At 34.5% G+C, this 23,860-nt stretch overlaps 1 protein-coding gene across 11 annotated transcripts in view; it reads right to left on the bottom strand.

Moving 5' to 3' along the window:
- Positions 1-23,860, bottom strand: part of Lrp1b (LDL receptor related protein 1B) — a 1,848,437-nt gene that overhangs the window by 456,868 nt on the left and 1,367,709 nt on the right. For all 11 annotated transcript variants that reach the window (XR_015445151.1, XM_087195526.1, XM_087195530.1 and 8 more), the window contains 4 exons: positions 2,550-2,676; positions 2,289-2,440; positions 1,880-2,004; positions 336-707 (listed from right to left, as the gene is read on the bottom strand). Coding sequence is in view for 10 of the 11 variants with exons in the window: in XM_087195526.1 (XP_087051652.1) it covers positions 336-707; positions 1,880-2,004; positions 2,289-2,440; positions 2,550-2,676 (776 nt within the window). In the remaining variant the exon portion in view is untranslated. The remainder of the gene's footprint in view (positions 1-335; positions 708-1,879; positions 2,005-2,288; positions 2,441-2,549; positions 2,677-23,860) is intronic.

The following is a 23,860-nucleotide window of genomic DNA, read 5'->3' as shown; positions in this document are numbered from 1 at the left end:
ATGTCTTTCAGGCATATTCTCTTAAAGATAGCATTGAAAAATCAGAATAGTTTTATACGGAAATCTTATTTCTCGAGAATTCTAATATTCTTACATGTAAGAAGCACTGTAATAAAACAAAAATTTCATAATTAGAAATTAATATCCATAACATACATGATGGGTACTTTAGCAGCTTATTGGTTCTTTGATATTAGGTGTAGAAGATGATATACTCACATTAAACATAAACTCTAGGAAAATATAATTGCTACAAGTAATTACAATTATTATTTCTTTAATAATGCAAATGATACTCATTTCCATCAAATATAAGTTAAAATTGTTGTACTTACTTTCAACAATTACTTGTCTGTCTTCCCAGTTATCTTTAATAAGCTGTATATTTCCAAAGTGTGCATCACTGTAAAAGATTCGGTTGGTTCCTTTTCTTCTTTGATTATAGTCAAAAGCCAAGGCTATGACATTCTTGAAATAATGTGGATTCCCATATGGCCTTATTGGAGAATTTAAATTGGTTTCATCAGAAAGATGTATACTTTTTAATACTGTTCTCCCTGAATAGAGCAAATAGCCTTCATGCCTTAGGCAAGTAACTCCATCTTCTGCCAAATATCCATGGGCACAAGCACAAGTTCTCCGTGAGTTTCCTCGATAAAGACAGAGTTGTTTACATCCACCATTGTCCTTGGCACAAACATTGGTTCCTGAGGAATAAAAATATACACACATGCACACACACATGTTCATATTTTAATGTTTTTATAGAAATATTAAAAACTTTAATCATTATTATTTCTATATTTTTATTTTTAGTTTTAAGATCGGACAGCAGAAAAAAAACACTATAAAGCACTGATTTTTTAATTCCAGAAGTTTAAAATCTTAGATTTCCATCTGAGAGATCACAGTATTCTGCTTCCTTCACAATTTATTAATGTATTAAAAAAAACATTAATACTGTATTTTCTCTTCAGGCAGTTTACAGGATATATTTTTTTCTGAAACTTTATACAATATGATTTATTCATTGTTATCTTTGGCAAAAGTAACTGATCCACACAAAATATAATCTGAATTCACCAAAAGAAAGAAAGAAAGAAAGAAAGAAAGAAAGAAAGAAAGAAAGAAAGAAAGAGAATGCACCACTTTAAATTCTGTACACATGAGCTATATAAAGTACTAAATAAAATTGTGTCTCCAGTGTGCCTAAATGCACACACACATACACACACACACACACATATGGCATAATTTATTCTAATTTTATGCTCTTAAGATTTCTTCAGCAGGCTTATTCTTCTCAATGAAATCATTACAATCATCTCATGAAGTTCCTTTGCCTTAAGGAAAATTAATGGCAATTTATTTTAGTAGAAGTAAAGTTTTAAAAATATCCAAATCACTATTCTATCAGTTTCAAAATATACATTTTAAGGAGGTGAAGACTCCAGAAATATTCCACACTAACATCACCTTCTGGGCTCATAACCATTTTAGATATTAAAAACTAATCCAAAATAAAAAATTTATCTGCTTTTATTTTCTTATATCTTAAATGTTCTTTTTAACTTTTTGTCAAATCAATATATTTATCAATTTTTTTTAATATTACTTATCCCAAATCAACACTCAAGAGACACAGGGTATGTAACATCTCCTCGTCTAGTGCTGGCCTAGGCAAATAAGTACATCTATGTGGGAACCATTATATAATTATTTGCTTAAGCTATTATGTAACTGGTCTAGATGGAAACAGATAAGATTTTTAGGTTTTTTACTTAAATAAGAATTCAATCTTTAGGTTACAATCAATCATTAAAAACATAGAAATAAGCAATAAAATATATTTATGGTACATTCCTGTAAGTGTGCTGACCTTTCTCTCTTACTCGGTTAAAGATTTTAATCTCCTTCAGATTGACTCCAAGTCCCGTTCTCATGGTTACCATTTCTGTGGGATCGTTCTTGTGGCCCCTTCTGATGGACCCATTGGCGTGTGCTCTGTCAAAATTTAAACATGTGCAATCAACAAATTAAAATCAAGGCAGTCGTTAAGCCGAAGGAAACAGATGACCCAACAGAAGGGAAAGGAACCAACTTTAGTCTGTGATACTGCAATACTTGAGCCTGGAACATCAAGAGTGCCTGTTTTCTCTGTGGAAATTACATAGCTTTGTAAGAGCCTTTCTGTGACATTGCTGAGGTATGGCTAATCCTACAAGGGAAAACCAGCTGGCACTAAAATAACATTTTGAGACTCAAATACTTATGAAAACATAAATTACCTGTCAGACCAGTAGACGTAAGCCCCAAAGACAGCCACTGAAAACATATCCACATTGCTTCCTGACAGCACCATCTCGCGATTGCCTCCAGTCTCGAGGTCAATTCTTTCTATCTTGTCTGTGCGAGCATCACACCAGTACAATTTATTCTCCTAAAGATCGATTGAAAGTAATATCACAATGGCTTTATTAAGGGAAGACTAACAGTAGACGAATGCAGGCTGGCAGTTAATACACTTTAAATATTTAAATACAACAGACCTCGTAGTCGATGGAGATCCCATTGGGCCATACTATTCCCATGCTCACAAGGACAAGCTTCTCTGAGCCATCTAGGCGAGCTTTCCCGATGCAAGGCATTTGTCCCCATTCAGTCCAGAACAGGAAGCTGAAATTAAATTGCTGATTTAGGGTAATATGCTGATAAACTCGCAAAGACATTAACAACAGCAGTAATATTCACACGAACAGAACAGAACAGAAACAAAACATTTCATGAATTAGTATACAAACATGTTTACATTTGCAAGAAAATAATCTCTGCTGTAAAATATATTTAGCCAGGCATAGAAATCACATATATGGATTCAAAACTCCGCCAAAGTATTTTGTACATGCTATTTACTAACTGAAATGCTCTTTTCCAAGCTCTTCTCTCATTTGCTCCTCGTTTGCTATTTCAAATATTCCCCCAAGAAGCCTCTGGTGTTCCCTGATTACAGCACTATATATTCTCCTCCGTGGTAGTAGAGCACATAGATCAGAGTGGCACATCTACACTGTATTTTAATATTGGTTTTTGATTTTTAATTTCCCCCCACTGGAATGTAAGCTCACTAGGGCTAGTGATCTTTTCTCTTTTTTTAGTCTCTATTACACCTACAGTGCCAGGTAATTAGAAAAGCTGCACAACAAAAATTGGTAGTAAGTACATATTTAATTTATGACTAAGTAATGAGAAGATTAATCTTTTCTCTTTTAATTCAATATTATACTTATGGTATTAGAACTTAGAAAATTAAAAAAAATATATACATGAATGTGTCATGTCTTTCAATTCTGTCCAGTTAGACCATGAAACAACTATTTCAATGAATTTTATAAATTATTTTGTGAGACTTTCTTAAAATGCAGTTTTACACAAAAGAAGGCATTCTTATTTTAATAATCTAGAAAAACAAAATGTAATGCGGAAGGGAAGGTAATACAGAAAGTAAACTTAGAAAATAACAAAATTAAAAAGATATCAAAATTTGAAAGGTAGAGCGCACCATGGTGGCTCATGACTGTAATCCCAGAACGCTAGGAGGCTGAAGCAGGAGAATCAAAAGTTTGAGGCCTGCCTAGGCAAATCAGTTACCTTAGGAAGACCTTGTTTCAAAACGTAAAATAAAAAGGGCTGGTGATGTAGCTCAGTGTGGAAGCCATGGTTCAGTTTCCATTATAAATAAATAAATAGAAAAATCAGATATATAATCAATGTATATTCACAATTATTCATTCAAAAAATACAGAATATATATGAGAACACAGAAATTCATGCTTTATGTAAATATGGTTCACTCTAAATTTGAAGATATATCCACTGAAGTTTTAATTTATGAATCAGAAAGTCACAATAATTGAAGTTTAGAAAAAACATTTATACCTTCATTCATTCAGGCAACAATGGCTTTCACTTCTGTGGATATTTGGGACATAAGTGACCATTAACAAGAAGAGACAGTAAGACTGCATACAGAAAAACTGAAAAACACCTACATTTGTGCTAAATGGGGTTACTATTTAACCATGAAAAAATACTTAAAACTACATAAAAATATGTGTTGTCTTTAGGCATATTGCTTTGATGTATTTATTGTTGATTTTTTCTGAACTAAGTATGATGTTATTTTATGACCAGATAAAAAAGAGGTGTGGGTGGTTAGAATCTCAAGCGTATTAATGCTAACGATTGCTTCACTCATATTTACAAGCTCAACAAATCAGAAAGAAAAACTTCAAAGCAGGAAATTCAACTGATATATTCTTGGTGAGATGTTGGTGAAGAAGATATACAAAAACTATTTTTATTAAAGTTGAAATTTTTAAGACTGCTTGATATTCTATTCAGATTAAAGATATTATTTAAAATAAAATGACAAGTAGCTAAAACAGATTGCTCCATGTAAATTCTTAAGGACAGAAGCCATTGTTATTAAAAGTCAGATGATTTTCTGCTGCAAAGAAGGCACTTTGGGGGGTCAGGTCAGAGGTGGTGATTCATAACATCTACTTTTAACAAACTTGAAAGTTTGAATACAGACGAAAATGTGTGTAATAAATCTTTTACTTATTATTCCTCTGCTTTCAAATATACTAAATGAATAATCAAAATACTTTTCTGAGTGAATATGTAAAATAAACCATTTAACCTATTTTCTCACAGTTATGGAAATTATGGCTGGGAAAGTTCATGATCCATCCTTAGCTGTCAGTTAGGGAAGACAAGCCAGAAGCAACGTTCGGGTTTTGGTAGACCAGGCCTATGCCAACTCCTCTGTAGAATGTGTGTCACAAAACCATACTAATCTTATATCAAGAGTTATTTTCCTGAGCTATGAAGAAGTAGAAGAAGAGATCTTTACATTGAAAATTGAAACTAAAAAGTGAAGATTCATAGCAGTAAAAAATGAATCTATCATTCTCTAGCTAGTCTCCATGCTGATACTAATACTAGCTAATACACCATGCAGGAGGCTTGAATGAACATCAGTAACATTTATGAATAAAATTATTCTAAATAAAACATTTTCAATGTAGATTTTGTGCAAAATTTCTTTATGGGAAGCTGTAATGTTTTGATAAAATAATATAATGTATGAAGCCAAAGCCAACTGTGTGGAAATCACTTTCAGATTAATAAAACTAAAAGATTCAGATCTACCAAAATTAAGTAGTATTATACAAATATTAGAGAAAGAATAATACATCTTCTTCTTAAAACAAATTGAAAGTAAAGAATTGAACACAATTATCACCTTGAGAATCTTCAGGCATTACAAATGAAATTTCAAGAAAGTACATAATCTAAACTTGTAAACCTTCAGAGAGACACTTAAAATTTAAGATAAAAATTTATACAGATGTCCTTGAGACATCTTTAATGAACATAGATTCTTGGTACCTAAACATGATCTTCAGCAATAGGAAGAAATGAAAATCCTTGTCACCTGCTTTTGAGATCCCATGGAAATTAAGATTCTGAAGTGGAACTGCTGACCCCACTGGAGTTCTTATTTTGCATCTATGAAATATTTGTTGGGTTGTGTGATATGGCCAAGAAAATTGGCTTTGGAGTATTAGCTTGGTAAATTTAGTCCTGAAAATACTAACTCTAATACATAAATTTCCATAATTGTCAAAATTTCTATAATATACCACATTATGCAATTGAATTTTCTCTGGTTAATATATTATTTGTTAAACCACACTGAAACATCATCTTTTATATAAGCTCACCTTACATAATTAGAAAACATAAATTTAAACAGGGACATTCAAAAATAATTTGAAGAATTACAGAGATACTATAAAAATCAACAATCATATTATGATATATTATTGCCATCATATATCATTGTTTTCTTAATTAGATACATCAGTTTTGATGGGAAAAAGGGCAGTGATGCATATCACGAGTCAATTTTCAAATTTTGACATTTATACAACAGATTTAAAATCCCACATGGTAGCCCTGAAGTTCCCAAATACATAGCATACACTTGCTAAGCACTGAACACCGATGGCATTATTCATGTGATAATTTTACAGAGATCAACATTATTTTAAATACAGGTATAGTTGCCTAGAAAAAGTTTTTTTCTGTTACAATTAGATGTATTTAACCTGAAAATATAGATTCTAATTATTATGAATGACCTTGAATATAGACAAAAATATTTTTTTCAGAAATAAGCCTAATATTAATTTAAAAAATAAAACTGATCTTGGTGAGGCAAGTGTTTAGGAGTGTGGGAAAGAAAGAGAAAAATGAATAAATTTAAGATGCTGAGGAAGAAAACAAATATTTAATATGATTCTTATACTTTATTTATGTGAACAGTAGTGAAAAGCAATTAACTTTAATCACTTGTCTTCTTTGAATGTAAGTTCCTCTTCATTGACTGCTGAACTGTTTCCCTGAAGCTCAGATTAGAGTTGCAATTTGTACAATAAACTTGCTATTTCTTCCTATTGTGCTTTCTCTAAGACAACATAATTTAGATACTTTGTCAGATCTTCTAAAACAGAAAAAACAAAACCTGAGGTAACCAATAATTTCCATCATGGCACTAAAATATGAAGATCATGAAATTCTCTTATGTGTACATTTGCCTTGTTTGAGAATAGAACCAAGAATATTGTTATGTCTTCTTTTGAAATGGGGGTCAATAGAGTTTTACCATAGCTGTAAAGAGTAAGAAAACAGAAAGCAAACAAACCAAAATTCCTACCAAGTAAAAAAAGTAGCTAGCCTTTATGTGCTCATGATAAGCTTTAGCTTAGACAACACTGATTATAATTTTTAATTTCTTAGCACATTCAATAGAATCACTAACACTCAGTAAGTGAACGCTTTGCAGGTCAACATGTCCAGTGTCTATCTTCATGCCACAAGCAAAGTAATATATCTCCAAAGTTTGGATACATTTATGTACCAGAAGTGACATTCTGGATGGAGGATACTTCTCAGTGATAGAACATTTGCAAAGCCACATGTGAGACCCTGGGTTTCATCCTAGGGCCACCCCCAGAAAAGATAGATAGATAGATAGAGACATCCTTCATTCCTACCAGGGTTAAAATATAATTTTTAGCCTTTTTTATTCCTATTAAATCCTACATGTTACTATTATTTAAAGAATCATGTAACTTAAAAAAAATTTCCATCATAGGTATAAAAATTGGTACTGAAAGAATGGTCTGTGCTGGTGTCCATCTATAATCCCACCAGTCAGGAGGTGGAGGCAGGAAAATCACGGTGAGTTCCAGGCCAGCTTGAGCTAAGTAGTGACTTCAAGGCTGGCCTGAACTGCATAGTGAGATCCTGTCTCAAAACAAACAAACAAACAAATTGGGTACAACCTTTATGAGTGTTTATCTAATCTTTATGTTTTTGTTGACTTTGTGGTTGATTCTCAAATTTATTCTTTCAATCCACCCATGTATATTCAACAGATATTTAATTAGTTACTTATTATTTACTATAAGCTAATGATACAAAATAGAGATAAGGATGTTTAGGAAGCTCATTGTTTAAGGACAGATAGATGGAAATACATAGAGAACTACCTTAGAAAAATGCTAACAGAAATACTTAAAAATTTTGATTTGTAAATCTTCATAAGTCATGAAAGTAAAAGCTGTAACCATAAAAATGTTGAAGTGCTATGGTTAGAAAAGTTGTCATTAATATAAATATCTTTAGAAAAGAATTTTTCTTTTGAGCCAAAATAAAGATATAAGCCATTTGTGTTGCTCTTTCTTTCTTTTTAGGCTTCAAACATATTTTTAATTTGTCATATGTTTTATAGTTTCCTTCCTAGGTCTGTTACTTTCTAAGCTTAGATTAGATGAGTCTTTAATTTATAGTTTGAATAATTATATAGAACAATTCTTATGTATATTGAGAGCCAACAGTGGGAATTATGGAAGAGAATTCTTCACAAGGAAAGTTAACTTTGGCATCTGTAATCCCACAGCACGTTAAGCTGATCACAGTACATTATAGTTATTTTCTGATTTATGTGTTTCTACTTTGCCTTGTTGACCATACAATCACTTAAACAAATACACATACATGATATTAGTTTGCTGTTCAAATTTTTAACTATAATTTTCTTAGGTAAATGATCTTACTTTGTGTATTTTGAGTATCTTTAAAACGCAATAGTTGATATTTCTCTTTAATCTATGAATTTTCCATATACATAACAGCTATCTTCCTATAGCCTAGACTCCTAGACCTCATGAATTAACTTAGGATTCTCAAAATATTATGAATAAATTTTTAACTTATTTCATGAATTGACACCTATCTTACCACCAATCATATCCATCTGACCGTAGACATTTCAACGGAAGAGAAGAAAAACAAAACAAAACAAAACAAATCAAAAATATGAGGCAGTTTCTATAGCCGAAAAGTGAATGAAATCATTCAAACTTTTCTTTTATACTTATACCCCATTTTTATCCTTCAAATCACTTAAACTACAGAAAGGTTATGTCTTAGTTACTTTTCTTGTTGCTGAGACAAAATATGTGACACCCAAAATTTAAGGACAGTTTGTAGAGGTTTCAGTTCATAGTCAGCTCCAAGGGAGCATGGCACAGTAGAGGGCCATCACAGAGGAGAAAGAGTCCATGGCAAAGCAGGGCAAGTATAAGCAAGCAGCAAGCAAGAGATAAGCAAGGAGCAAGAACAATAGGAGGCCTCTTTCTGTCTCTTATATTTTATCCAAGGTACCCAATGTTTGGGCAGATAGCTCTTACACCCTTAATCTTAGCATCACACTATGAATCCATCACAGACTCACATTCTTGACTCCAGTATCACACACCCTAGATCCAGCCACCTCCAAAAAACTTCACCTATGACCACATGAGGCTTTGGGAGACAAATAGATACAAGCCATAACAGGTCAGCATATGTATATGTCGCTATCCTTGCTTTCCATTTAATATGGCTTTCAGTGTTCTGGGCCAGGAGCTCTCTCTGGAAGTGAGAAGTGACCTAAACTCTTCTTGGATTCTTTCTCCTCCCTCCACCAGCCTCAGAGCTGCAGTTGTAGTCCAGGGCATCTTGATGTCTTCTAGCCCTTCTTCCCTTGTAGCAAGAGGGGTAAAATATTAGATTTATGCTAGAGTTAAGGATCGGCCATGATGTATATGGTAAATACAGGTAATTAAAGGCCTAACTAGTTTTGAAAAAAATATATACAGTGACAATTTTGAAAAAATTCCTAACAATATAGTGTGGCATTTTCATTCTACTTTTTATTATAATTTCTTGATATTTCTCAGAAATCTATGTAAGGAAAAATTTGGCTGTAATTTGGAGTATGACTGTGGTATTTCCAAGTTATTTGACCATCAGTATGTCTTAATTTTATATAATGGCACCCTGATACCATCATTATTACTATTGTAAATCAAATATATTTTCTTTTTCATATGTGTTGCCTTGCCTTAGGATGTAAAATATGTTGTGAGAGATAATGTTAAATTGTACTAAGCTCTACTTCAACAATATTAAACTCCCAAACAACATATTCTGCATATTGTTGAACATATTGTAACTATACATACATAATCAATTAAAGGCCATTTGACAATATGTACTTGTTGATTACCAAGATCTCATATCAAATCTGAAATTTTTGTCATGGAAAGAAAAATTTTCACCAAAGTTTTTATAGTCACAGAAACATAAACTCAAATTAAGACAGGCAACATACATCCTGGTGCTTAAAAGGGAACAAAACAATAATTTTTTTACATACTGCTTATCATAGGAGATGGATGAAAAATTTAAGTATCATACTATGAATCCTATGCTATTTTGTTAGTAGAAAGTGACTATTTAGCATAAACAAAATTACTATATTCAATTTTTCAAAAAGGAAGTGATGCTTAACCCAAAAAAAAAAAAAAAAAGAAAGAAAAAAGAAAAGTCAACTGAAGGAAGAAACTGATTTTTTAAGCTGAACTAAATTTATGTGTGGTTTCTATTTTGCATCTGGCTGCATTTTAAAAGACTTGAAGTATCCATTGTTCACAAATTGGCTTCATTCCTACCTTTCAGGGCACATTGGTAACTTGGATTCAGCTAATTTACTCCATTATGGTTCACCTTTTCCCTTGGCAATACCACTTGCCATGTCTTAACTTCAAACAGAATATCAAAATGCTGCACTTTATTTCTATGATATGAAGTTTGACACTTAAATTTCTATGTGATATTACTGGGAAATCAATTTTGAATAATTTTACATAGACTTCATTTTTAAGTTTTTTCTCCTCTGAAGTCAAGCCTATATACACATGGGAAAAATACAGGGGGAAACATATGGGTAATATTTCCAAGTAGTAATATTTTTCTGTAAACACACTTCATATTGAAATAGGTATATCTATTCATAACTATAAAGATGAAAAATGCTTATCCATGTGACTTAATGTTTAAGGAATACTCCTAAGAAGTGAAATTATACAGGTAAGTAATATTTAGATATTACTATAATGTCAAATATCTATTGCTTTGTGGACATGTAAATCTTATTTTAGGGACTGCAAATTAAAAAATGAAAAACATTTCCTCCTGTTGAGGCAGACTGAACTGATAGTCACAATAGTGAGAAGCAGAAAATCTGAAAGACATTTGGAGAGACAAAATGGCAGGATTTGGTGACAAATGAGATAAGCAATGAAAACCTATACAAAATCTAAAGTTTCAACCTCTTTTATAATAGATTAAAAAGAACTGCCATGTTTAGGAAAGGAAGTCAGTGCATGAGAGGTCGAAAAACATGTTAAGATTAATAACAGTTAAAAATTCAATAATTTTAAAGCAAAGTGCAAATATAAATAAAGAACAAAAGTGAGATTATGTTTTATAAAATATGATAAATTTTATTTTATTTTTAAAGTGAGGTTAGATTTTATATGTTTACTTATTTTTATATATTTTATGATCTATACAGTGATTTAAAAACAGAATATCAGCTCTCTTAAAATATACATATTATAGGTGAATAGCACACAAACCTGAAATGAGTTAAAAGAGAATAAACCAAATGTTCACTGTAGCTAATGGAGGGGTCAGAGAGCATCAGAAAACTCAGGGATAGAGAAAGTAACAGAGACAAAAACTTCTTGTTGGATGGAGGAAAACGTCCAGGAGAAAGCAAATGGTATAAAATCTGGCAAAAAAAAAATCTATATTTTTTACTGATAGGAGTAGAAATTTCTGGATAAACCACAACTGAAAATGTACTTCAGGTGTTCAATAACGAGACAATGTGTATAGCTCATTATTCTGAAAGGTTGAAAAGTAAACATGTGGCAGGTAATAAGGCACTAGTAAATTTTTGGTTAAACAAAAGTGATCTGAGCCTATTTTAAAGCAAAAAAGAAAAGCCTTCTTAAAGTTAAAGATGATTTTTTAAAAAGGAAGAAAATCATTGTTGCATGAGACATCTAAGGAAATGAGATTTCACTGTATCCGTGATAAAAAGCAGAGAAGTCATTTTAAGAAAGAATAAAAACCTTCTCTGGTGCCATATTCACTTAGATATTCACAACATGAGTTCATTCCTTTCATTTCCCTGTACCTCCACATCACCAATTGATCTCAATCATCCTCCAAATGTATTTAATTACTTTGCCATTGCCTGACAGCTTTTCAGTCTTGTGTCCTCTCTTCCGACACTCTCAGGAACTTCGTGACTCTTGGTGATGATCCTATGCACATACCAACTTCTCATTCCTCATCTTTAGTGTTCCTGTGGCCAGCACCACTCTTGCATCTAACTACATAATCAAGGCCTCACAATAATGCTAAGTGAAAATACTCTAGTGTCACTTTCACAAGTTCAGAAAGCGTCTCCTCTTAATTGGCAGAGCTGTTTAGGTTGTTCATATTGCTGAACCTTCTCTCTCTGCTTATCTAGACCCCGTGCTCTTGAATTCTCCATATTCAATCACTACCTTGCACATCTCTCATCTCCTCACAGGTAACTCATAGTTAATCCATTTCAACTCTCAACTTCGAATCTGTCTCCTCCTCCTTTTTTGTCTTATTTTTCTTTTCATTTTTTGTTGCTACTCCTAATTTACAAGCATTATTATTGAAAGTCATAAAACATTTTGATTAGATTCCAGATTTTAGATATTCATTTCATTGGTTCTCAAGTGGTTTGAAAATTATTTTATTAATTATTATGGAAATGCTCATTTAAATAGATTCAGCAGTTTATTTATATCTATTAGTCTTACATATCTATGCTAGCAGCTATGAGTTTCTTTAATTTTTAGAATTTAACCACAAAAATACATTCTATCTTCATATCCTGTTCCATATCCAAAGGAGAAAGGGAAGACAGCTTGCATTTACCTTATTCAGTTCTCCCTATAACACAAACATAAAGACACTTAGGATCAAGATATTTCAAAATACCTTAAGGGTTATAAGTACCAAAAATCCAGTGGATTCAGCGCTCCATCTGAAGGTCCTCAGATGCTACCTACCATTTCTGTGCATCTGGTGCTCAGATTCTCCATCCTCTGCCTCTTAACGGCTCACACAAACTCTATCTTTGGAGGATTTCCCTTGGGCACACTGTACTCTCTCCTCCCACATTGTTGAAGGCCAAACATCTTGGGCTTGCACATCTTCTCAGTCTGATCTTTATCCACTGAATGATTAGTTGAGAGTCTAAAAGCCATATTCTCTTACTGTGAGGAGAAGTTTATTCATTAGATCCCTCCACCAAGGAATCAGTCTGTAACCTGGTCAGTTTGAATATTTGCTGGATTTTTTCCACTTTCTGATCCTGATTTTTTCTCTTTTTTGAAATGAATTCTCACATTCAGGACCTCGACTATATTGGATATTCGTCTGATAAATCTGTCTCTAATTTCTCTTACTCCACTCTATTGTTTTTTCTTCATCAAAGATTTTTCTAATGTCCTTGGAATTTGTCTTTTTTATATTCATTTTCATGCTCTTCTTTCTACCAGTTTCTTCCCCCGTGTATGACTAAGTACAATGTCCCTTCTTTTTGTGCTAAGACAAATTTTCTTTATACACTGGCATCTTCTCAGTTTGCTTCTCATTTTTATTCTTTCCTGTAATTCCCCACATATATATATATATATATATATATATATATATATATATATATATATATATGTCTGTTTAGGCTACACATCTTAGCTCCACTTTCTAAATATATTTCATGTTTTAATTCTTTATATTAATTTCTGGCTTTAGCGATCACCTGAAATTGGTAACAATAAACAAAACCATCTTGATCACCAGTTTTAAGTCCCACTCTCTGTTTTATTTCTCCTGCTTCTTTAAGGCTGGCTCACTCCTCTTCTAAAACCTCCTTGGGATCTTCTGAGGTCTCAAAATGGCTGAGATTTTGTGCCCTCTCCCTTTCCTTTTCATGTTGATGTTGATTTTAGGATCTCCCTCTACTCCCTTCACCTCTATCATCATTCATCATTTAAGTCCATAAGCTTCTTTTTTCTGCACTCTTGATTGGGTAATTTTATTCACTATTGTATTTTATTGCACAGTCAAAATCTGTTGTAATAAACGAGTGATTTTCTATTTACCTAACTTCTGGTTCCATCTATGCTCTACTGAATGAATATCTCTTCTCCAGATATTTCTATCTCAGAAAGATTCTATAACTTTCAAATCAATTGCCATTCAATAAATAATATCAAATTGTTTATTAAGGGTAATTTTCAAACCTGGAAGACTAAATTTTACTAAATCCAAACTTATACATTATTTCATTTTGAAAATGTCTTCCTTTTATCCAAGTTGACATGGAGATTTGTGACAAAAGGGTAATTTTTTTTTTCATTTAGTGTTATCATCTTACCATTCTCTCTATTACATATCTGTCATTCCTTCTCTGATTTTGCAGAGAAAGAAGACTCACTCCTTGTAGCTTTGACCTGGAATGTCCCTCCTAAGGTTTCAGAGGTAGGGCTTGTGGAAGGTGATTTGATTATAGGGGTTCTATAGCTGACTAAGGAGGCAGGGCCTGGCTAGAGGTGAGTCATTCGATGTGTGACTTGGAGAGGTATCGCTTCCTTCACAGATCCTCTCTTCACTGTCTGCCTTAGTCATCATGACCTGAGCAGCTTTTCTTCACTCAGGTCCTTCTAATATATCCTTCTTGCCTTGAACCAGGGATTGAAAATATGAGCCAAAATAATTCTTTCCTCCTTTAAGATGCGTGTATTGTATTATGCCATAGTAATGAGACCATGACCAAGACACTCCTCCTCCACAGGGATGAGAAATTATCATTCCTGAAAATTTTCAATTTTAAAGACTTCTACAACTTCAATAAACTTTAATTATACTTCAGATCTAAGCTTACGAATGTTTTAGAAAAAGATTTAGATGATCCAGGAAAGATTTCACTTAGTAAACTACAGAAGCTGTCAGTATAGCTATCTCTTTAAAATGTAGAGATTTCTAGGACCTATCTTATGGTCCCATGTTTTCTTTCAGCTATACTACCCACTCTTTTTTATATATTTCTTGTACTAAACACTTCCTCATTGCTGGAACAAAATACCTGACACTTGCAAATTAAAGCAGGAGAGTTTTATTATAGTTCACAATTGCAATGGGTTCAGTACATAGTTGCCTGGCTCCAAGGTAGAACAGCCTGGCAGAAGAAAGCTGCATGGTTCGCTGCATGGTGGTTAGGAAGCAGATAGAGAAGGAAGGGCTCTGGTATGAGAACAGAACCTTCTAAATCATGCCCTCAATGGCTGCCCTTTCTGACAAGGCCCTACCTCTATACATGAGACTTTTCAAGGACACTTTAGATCTAAACTATAACACACCTCATGTACCTATATTCCTGAGTGTGAACTCTGCCACTAATGAATTTTGATTACACCATTTCTCCTTCACATATTAGATCCATATCCCATCTCAGAAACCTCTTTTTCCTTCAAACAACCACAACAATGTCTTTACTAACACTATCATTGTGAGTACTATCATTATTTTTATTAGATTCTTTAATCATATGCTATTATTTGGTTAAAAACTAAAGCAGGGCTGGGTTTGTAGCTCAGCGGCTTCTGCTTGGCAAGCATAAGGTCCTGAGTTCAATCCCCGGTGACAGAAAAATAAATTAATTAAAATAAAATAAAATAAAAACTAAAGTAATTTATAGTGGTCTCATGAAAATTATTATGTCAACATGAAATCTGGATGTGAGATTTAAGTTTGTGTTAGATCGATAAATATTTTGAGGCTGCAAATATGTCTTACTTCAGAAAATGAGATTATTTGTCTAACTGAAATGTTTGTACTCACCAAAGCTTTAAGTTTAAACAGAAAACTCTTCATGAACAGAAGTGACATCTTATTCACAACATCATACTTCACGCTGCCTTCCAGTTCCTTTCATGTATTTCACTATTTTGTCAAGATACACTAATTGAAGGCTGAAGATAACACAGAGGAAGGCTGAAATGTTCTGGTTTTAGTGTCTAGTACTCAACAAATGTTTACTGAGCAAACTGAAAGAAACTAGAGTATTTGAAGGTGCCTTTAGCTGATGTTTTCACTCAACCTGGATAGAAGTAGGTATCATCCTATCCTGTGATGGATGTGGAGAGTTAAGAGACACTTAAGAAAAGGAAGGTCTGGAATAGCAACTTGAGGCTAAAAACTTGAAGTTTTCAAGAAGAAATGAAAAAGAAAACCACCTATTGACAAGTAGCAGTAAGAGGCTTGTTATATTGAACTATACAAATCTATAATAGGGTAGCCAAAAAAGATTCTGTAAAATACAAAAGAAGTATTAAATATATAAACAATCGGGAAAAATTCTTTATTAGGAACAAATTAAATATTAGTTTAATTTAATATGTATCTAGGGGATTATGGAACACTAAAATTATGTTTGTTGCTGACATTAAAATAACCATTCTTAGTCAAGCAGTTGATCAAATTTTCCCTATTAAGTCTACTGCGATTTATTTCTTGATTATCAATTATAATTTAAAAAAAGCAGAACACCATTACTTTGTAGAGGGCATCTTTACTTTCCTGTTTATATGTATGACTTGGCCACATTGATCTGAGTGGTATGTTTTGTGCTTTGAGCTACACAAAAAGATCATTCCCCTTCCTCAGTCTTTTGTTATTGTTGTTGTTGCTGTGGATGAAGTACTAAGGATTAAATCTAAGGTCTTACGTATGCGAGTAAAGGAATATTCCACTAGCTACACTACAGCTCTTTTTTATTTTGATTTTGAGACAGAGTCTTGCTAAGTTACCCACATTGGGCTTGAATTTGTGAATCTCCTGCCTCAGTCTTCTAAGTAGCAAGAATCACAGGCATCTAATCCATGCATAGACCCTATCATACACAAACAGAATTCTAAGTTTTAATATGGAAGTCTACATACAGCAGTAGAAGACAAGGAGATATACAGGGGAATGTGGATTAAACTCAAAACTGTCTTAAAGGCTTCTATTGAGTTTTTTTCATTTTTCATCATTATTTTCTCTTTCATTCATCATTACATACAACATACTCTTTGGAATACAGAAGAAACTAACATTCCAATAGGTGAACTTAGTGACCCAGTAATGTATTTGAAATTGCTGAGGCTGTTTCCTTATGTGTTAAATGAAAGAAATGATACACTCTAAGTTTGAAGTGAGATTCAAATGAAATGAAATGGAAAGTACTGTTGAACTTTGAGCAAAGAAACAATACAAGCTACTTAAATTCCATAAAACTCACTATGCTTTTCTGTAAAGAATGATTAGTAGAAGTATGAGGGTAGAAAATGGAGATGCACAATTCAGAAATCCTGGCAGGAGATGGTAATGACTCAAGTTAGGGTCACACCAAGGAAACTGTGAAAGGTAGGTAGAATGTGAATGCTTTTTGAAGTCAGAGGTAATAGAATGTCTTGGTATATTAGATGCAGGAAAAGAGAGACACCAAATACTTCTGGCTGAGAAATTTAAACAATAGAGTTGTTATCAACTAATGGAGAAGTTATAATTGTAGCGATTCAGTTTAATTGTGGACACAAAAGTTAAGATTTCTACTGGATCTTGCTGCAAATATAAACTAACCCCGATTCAGAGACTTGAACAACAAAAATTTACTTGCTTATTTACCTCAGCTGTGGTGGTGTGAAAGCTGAAGTGACATAACAAGTGGGCACTAGAACCATTTGAAGGCTGTCTTATTCATAGTGTCTGGATATTGGTGCTAGCTGTTAGCTGGAGCCTTAGGTAGAGTCATTGGCTGGAAAAGTTACATGGAGCTTCTTCACTGAGATGTGAGAAGTTGGCTTTTAAGAGCATCTTGAGGAATTTGGTAGAAGTTTTTTGTTGTTTTTTTGTGTTTTTTTTTTAGTTTACTACACATAATAATTACTTTCATATAGGGAAATTGGTATATACATCAGATCTTGATTATTTTTACTTTTATTGTCACAGTAACAATTAACAACACAGTTGTGTTTCATATGTCATAAAACATTTTAAAAGAGGAAGTTATATATTCTCTTTTTTTGCTGAAATTCTATTATTGGCACATTTTAGGTATACAATACATTTACATTTATCATTGGGTGCTTGTTCCTGTACATGATATATCTTGGTTCTTATTTTTTCCCCATTACCTGTGTACCCTTCACCCCCTCCACACTTCCTTATTTACATAGATTTTGTTTCCATTTTTTTCTTTTCTCATAATTTTTCATTTCCCTTCTTTCTTTTCCCTAACCCTCTCACTTCCCCTACCCCTTTGGACTTTTTCTTCTTATTTCAAATTATCAATTATTCATTTTAATCAGTTTAATCTTTATTAACACTTTCAGTTTCTCACACTAGAGAAACTATTTGCTATTTACACATGTGTGTCCTATTTATTTCACTTAAGAGTATGGCCTCAGATGCCCTAAAAAGGTCCAGAGTCACTCAGAACACGCCGAATCACCCCTCTGCAGACAGGCAGGTCTGCCCATGCCCTACCAAGGTCCAGAGTCACATGGAACACGCCAAATTGGCCCACTGTAGACAGGCAGGTCTGTGCACGCCCTACCAAGGTCCCAAGTAGCGTGGAAGAAGTCAAATAATCCCACTGCAGACAGGCAGCCACCTGGTTCCACACTACAAAGACACAGAGGACACCAGTCCACAAGACGACAGTACTGAGTCACACTGCTCCTGGCCCAGAGGTAGGGGCTTCTGAGCCGCCATCCCACTGCTCCTGGTCCAGAGGAAGGGGCTTCCTGGTCACCATCCCGCCCACTGCTCCCAGGCCACAGGAAAGGGCTTTTGGGCCACCTTCTGTTCCACTGCTCCTGGCCCAGAGGAAGGGGCTTCTGAGCTGCCATCCCACTGCTCCTGGTCCAGAGGAAGGGGCTTCCCAGCCACCATCCCTCCCGCTGCTCCCAGCCCAAAGGAAAGGGCTTTTGGGGCACCATCCCTACCACTGCTCCCGGCCCCTGTCCCACCTCTCCCAGCTCAGAGAAGGTAATTCATGCAGGCACTAACAGCCCCCCGCCCCAGTTGAAATGAGAAAACGCATAAATAAGTCTCAAAATCAGACTTCCAGATCACCTACAGCAACCCCAAAGGGAAATGAGATGGAAAACTCTGATACTCAACCACCTGGACCCACTGAACTGGCAACAAAAGGGGATCTGGAAAAAATGAAATCAGAAATAATTTCTCAGATAACAGGAGAAATTGTGCTCCAAGTGCAAGACATGTTTAATCAATCTAGAGAAGAGCTGAGGAACATGATGGAATCCCAACATAAGAAACAAATGGAATCCATAAAACAGATGCAAATAGATTTCCAGGACATGAAAAACTCCATTGAAAGTCTGCACAGCAGAATGAGCCAATGTGAGGACAGAACTCCGGATATAGAAGATAAGATTGCAATTAGTGACCAGGAAAAGAAAAATTGCTTCAAAATTATAAGGGAACATGAAAAATCAATCCAGCAGCTGCTAGATAATCCGAAGAAGAATAACCTAAGACTGATTGTGCTCATTAAAGAAACAGGAGAGAGAGCAGATGACATAAAAAAATCTCTTCACAGAAATAATGGCAAAAACTTCCCAAGCAGGGGGGGAAGAGCTTGACATACAGATAAGGGAGGCATATAGGACTCCAAATAGCCTTGATCAAAAAAAATCTACACATAGGCATATAATTGTTAAGAATCCAGAAAAACAACAGAAGAACAAAGTTCTGCAAGCAGTTAGAGAAAAGAAACAAATCACATGCAAAGGAAAGCCCATCAGAATCACAGAAGACTTCTCAACACAAACCATCAAGGCAAGAAGAGCTTAGAGTGACATATGCCAAGCCCTAAAAGAAAACAGCCTCCAACCCAGATTGATGTACCCTGCAAAACTATCTTTCAAAATTGATGGAGAAATAAGATACTTTCATGACAAAGAGCACCTTAGGAACTTCGTGAATACCAAACCAGCACTCCAAAGAATTTTACACAATATCCTAGGAACAGACATCGAGGATCACAAACCCAGGAAGCAAAGTAGAATGAACCCATCTGGCATGACAAGAAATTCAATGTAAAGGGGGAGAACCCAACAAAAAGAAAAAGTCATGGCAATGACAAGTCAATACGGTTCAGTTATAACCATCAATGTTAATGGTCTCAATTCATCAATCAAAAGAAATAGACTGGCAGAATGGGTCAAGAAGCAAAATTGAACAATATGCTGCATACAAGAAACACACTTAATTCCAAAGGAAACTCATAGACTGAAAGCTAAAGGGTGGAAAACAATACTCCATGCAATGAGAACATGAAAAAAAGCACGAGTAGCTATCCTCTTTGCAGATGAAGTAGATTTCAAACCAATACTGATTAAGAGAGTCAAAGAAGGACACTACATCCTTGTAAAGGGAATAATCCAACAGGAAGAGATGACAATCATAAATATCTATGCACCAAACACTAGTGCACCCAACTATATAAAACAAATACTAAAGGATATGAAAAGTCATATATGCACTGACACAATTGTAGTGGGGGACCTCAACACCCCACTGTCACAAATGGATAGATCAACTAGACTAAAAATAAGTCATGAAATACTAGAACTCAATTGAACTCTTGAACAAATGAACTTAACAGATGTTTACAGAGTCTGCCACCCCACAAAATCAGAATACACATTCTTCTCAGCTGCACATGGGTCATTCACAAAAATAGACCACATACTCACATATAAAACATGTTTAAGTAAGTGCAAAGGAATTGAAGTTATCCCCTGTATATTATCAGACCATAGTGCAATGAAATTGGAGATCCATAGCAAAAGAAACTACAAAATTTTAATAAACAAGTGGAAATTGAACAACACACTTCTGAATAACCAATGGGTCACAGGGGAAATTAAAGAAGAAATCAGACAGTTCCCTCAATTAAATGACAACGACAATACAACATATCGGAATCTATGGGACACAATGAAAGCAGTCTTATGAGGGAAATTCATAGCAGTGAATACGCATATTAGGAAAACAGAATGAGCCCAATTAAACAACCTGATGCTGAACCTCAAGCTTCTAGAAAAAGAAGAGCAGGACAACCCCAAAGCTCATACAAGGGAGGAAATTATAAAGATCAGAGGAGAAATCAATGCAATGGAGACTAAGAGAATGATACAAAAAATCAATGAAGCCAGAGTTGGTTCTTCGAAAGAATCAACAAAATTGACAAACCTTCAGCTAACCTTGTCAGAAAAAGGAAAGAAAAGGCCCAAATCCATGCAATCAGGAATGAAAAAGGTAAAATTACAACAGATCCAGCAGAAATCGAGAGGATCATCAATACCTACTTCAAGAACCTATACGCCAATGAGATGGACAACACAGAAGAAATGGACAGATTACTAGATACATATGAATTACCAAAGTTGAATGAAGAAGACCTAAAAATTCTGAACAATCCAATATCAACCAATGAGATTGAAAATGTAATTAAAAACTTATCAACTAAGAAAAGCCTGGGCCCTGATGGCTTCACTGCTGAATTCTACAAGACATTTAGAGAGGAACTGCTGCCACTACTGTTGAAACTCTTCAATGAAATTGAAAGGGAAGCAATACTCCCAAATTCATTCCTGGAAGCAAGCATCACCTTGATCCCCAAAGTAGAGAAAGACCCAATAGAAAAAGAGAACTATAGGCCAATCTTGCTAATGAACATAGATGCAAAAATCCTTAATAAGATAATGGCAAACAGAACTCAGAAGATCATCAAGAAGATCATACACCCTGATCAAGTGAGATTCATCCCAGGGATGCAGGGATGGTTCAATATACGAAAATCAATCAATGTAATACACTATATCAATAGAACCAAGGACAAAAACCATATGATTATCTCCATAGATGCAGAAAAAGCATTTGACAAAATCCAACATGCATTTATGATAAAAACCCTACAAAAAATTGGAATAGATGGTCTCTACCTCAAACTGATAGAAGCCATCTATGAAAAACCAACAGCCAATATCATACTAAATGGTCAAAAGCTGAAATCCTTCACACTCAAATCAGGAAAAAGACAACGATGTCCACTATCATCACTCTTGTTCAATGTTGTTCTGGAAACGCTAGCCATGGCAATTAGACAAGAGAAAGAAATCAAAGGAATAAAGATAGGTAATGAAGAAGTCAAATTGTCATTATTTGCCGATGACATGATACTCTGTATAGAAGACCCCAAGAACTCCACCAAAAGGTTTCTAGACTTAATAACCAAATTCAGTCAAGTAGCTGGTCACAAGGCCAACACACAAAAGTCAATAGCTTTCCTCTACACAAATGACAGACTCACTGAGAGAGAAATAGGGCAAATAATTCCTTTCACAATAACATCCAAAAAACTGAAATACCTAGGAATCAACCGAACGAAAGAAATCAAAGACCTCTTCTCTGAGAACTATGGCACTCCGAAAAGAGAGATTGAAGATGATATCAGAAAATGGACAGACATCCCCTGCTCCTGGGTAAGAAGGATTAATATAGTGAAAATGGCCATATTTCCAAAACTACTATATAGATTTAATGCAATTCCAATTGAGATCCCAGCAGCATACTTCATGGGCCTTGAGAAAACAATCCAAAAATTCATTTGGAACAAGAAGCAACCCAGAATAGCAAAAGCAATTCTAGGTAACAGAGACATGGCAGGGGGTATCACAATCCCCAACCTGCAACTCTACTACAAAGCTACTGTGATAAAAACAGCATGGTACTGGCAAAGAAACAGACTTGAGGACCAGTGGAACAAATTAGAAGATGCAGAAACAACGCCAGATACACTCAGCCATCTCATCTTCTATAAAGGAGCCAAACACCCTCACTGGAGGAAAAATAGCCTTTTTAATAAATGGTGCTGGAAAAATTGGGCTTCAACTTGCCAAAGATTAAAACTAGACCTATATCTCTCACCATGGACTAAACTAAAATCAAAATGGATTAAAGATCTAAATATTAAAATAGAAACTCTGAACCAGTTGGAACAGAGATTAGGTAGAACCCTTGAAGACGTCGGTTTAGGAAATGATTTTATGAACAAAACCTCAGTTGCCTGTGAACTAGAAAAAAAATCAACAAGTGGGGTCTCTTCTTATTAAAGGGCTTCTGCACAGCAAGAGAAACCACCAACAGTGTGAAGAGACAACCCACAGTGTGGGAAAAAATCTTCACCTGCTCTTCCTCAGACAAAGGTCTACTATCTCGAATGTATAAAGAATTTAAAAAGATCAGACCTCCCAAATTTAAAGACCCAATCCAAAAATGGGCATCTGAAATGAACAGACATTTCTCACACAAAGAAGTAGAAATAGCAAATAAATACATGAAAAAATGTTCAACATCACTGGTCATTCAAGAGATGCAAATGAAAACAAGGCTGAGATTCCACTTCACTCGAGAAAGAATGGCTGCTATCATGAAATCAACCAATAACAAATGCTGGTGGGGCTGTGGGGAAAGAGGAACCCTGCTCCATTGCTGGTGGGAGTGTAGACTGATGCAACCGCTGTGGAAATCAGTATGGAGATACCTCAAAAAACTAGGACTGGAAGTCCCATTTGACCCTCCTATTCCACTGCTGGGGATCTTCCCCAAAGAATTAAAAGAATCATACCACAGTGATATATGTACACCCATGTTCATAGCAGCACAGTTTGTAATAGCTAAAACTTGGAAAAAGCCCAAATGCCCATCGACTGGAGACTAGATAAAGACAATGTGGTTTTTTTATAAAATGGAGTACTACTCAGCCATAAAAAAATGAGAAATTAGAGACATTTATAGTTAAGTGGATGCACATTGAGGTGATACTCATAAGTGAAATAAATAGGACACACATGTAGAAATACCAAGTAGTTTCTCTGGTGTGAGAAATTGAAAGTGTAAATAAGGACTAAATGTATAATAGGTAATGTGAAATAGGAGGAACAGGGGCAAAGGGGAAGGAAGTGGCAGGGATAGGGGAAAAGATAGAAGGGAATGGGATTAATATGAGAAAATGGAAAAATAGGAACAAAATCTTTGTAAACAGGGAGGAATGGAGGGCTTGAAGGGAGGTCTGGGCAAGGGTGAAAAATAAGAACCAAGAGAGACTATGTAAAGGTGCAAATTTCCAATGATGAATGTCATTTTATTGTATACCTAAAATGTACCAATGATTAGAATGAATAATCTATTATGTAAAATAGGAAGAAAA

This window comes from Heterocephalus glaber, unplaced genomic scaffold (genome assembly GCF_053883595.1).
Source record: "Heterocephalus glaber isolate CG9 unplaced genomic scaffold, H.glaber_assembly_v1.0 deba00000347, whole genome shotgun sequence".
NCBI lineage: Eukaryota > Metazoa > Chordata > Mammalia > Rodentia > Bathyergidae > Heterocephalus > Heterocephalus glaber.
Note: the sequence above shows the minus strand (reverse complement) of the source record. Positions and strands in the feature narration are given on the sequence as shown.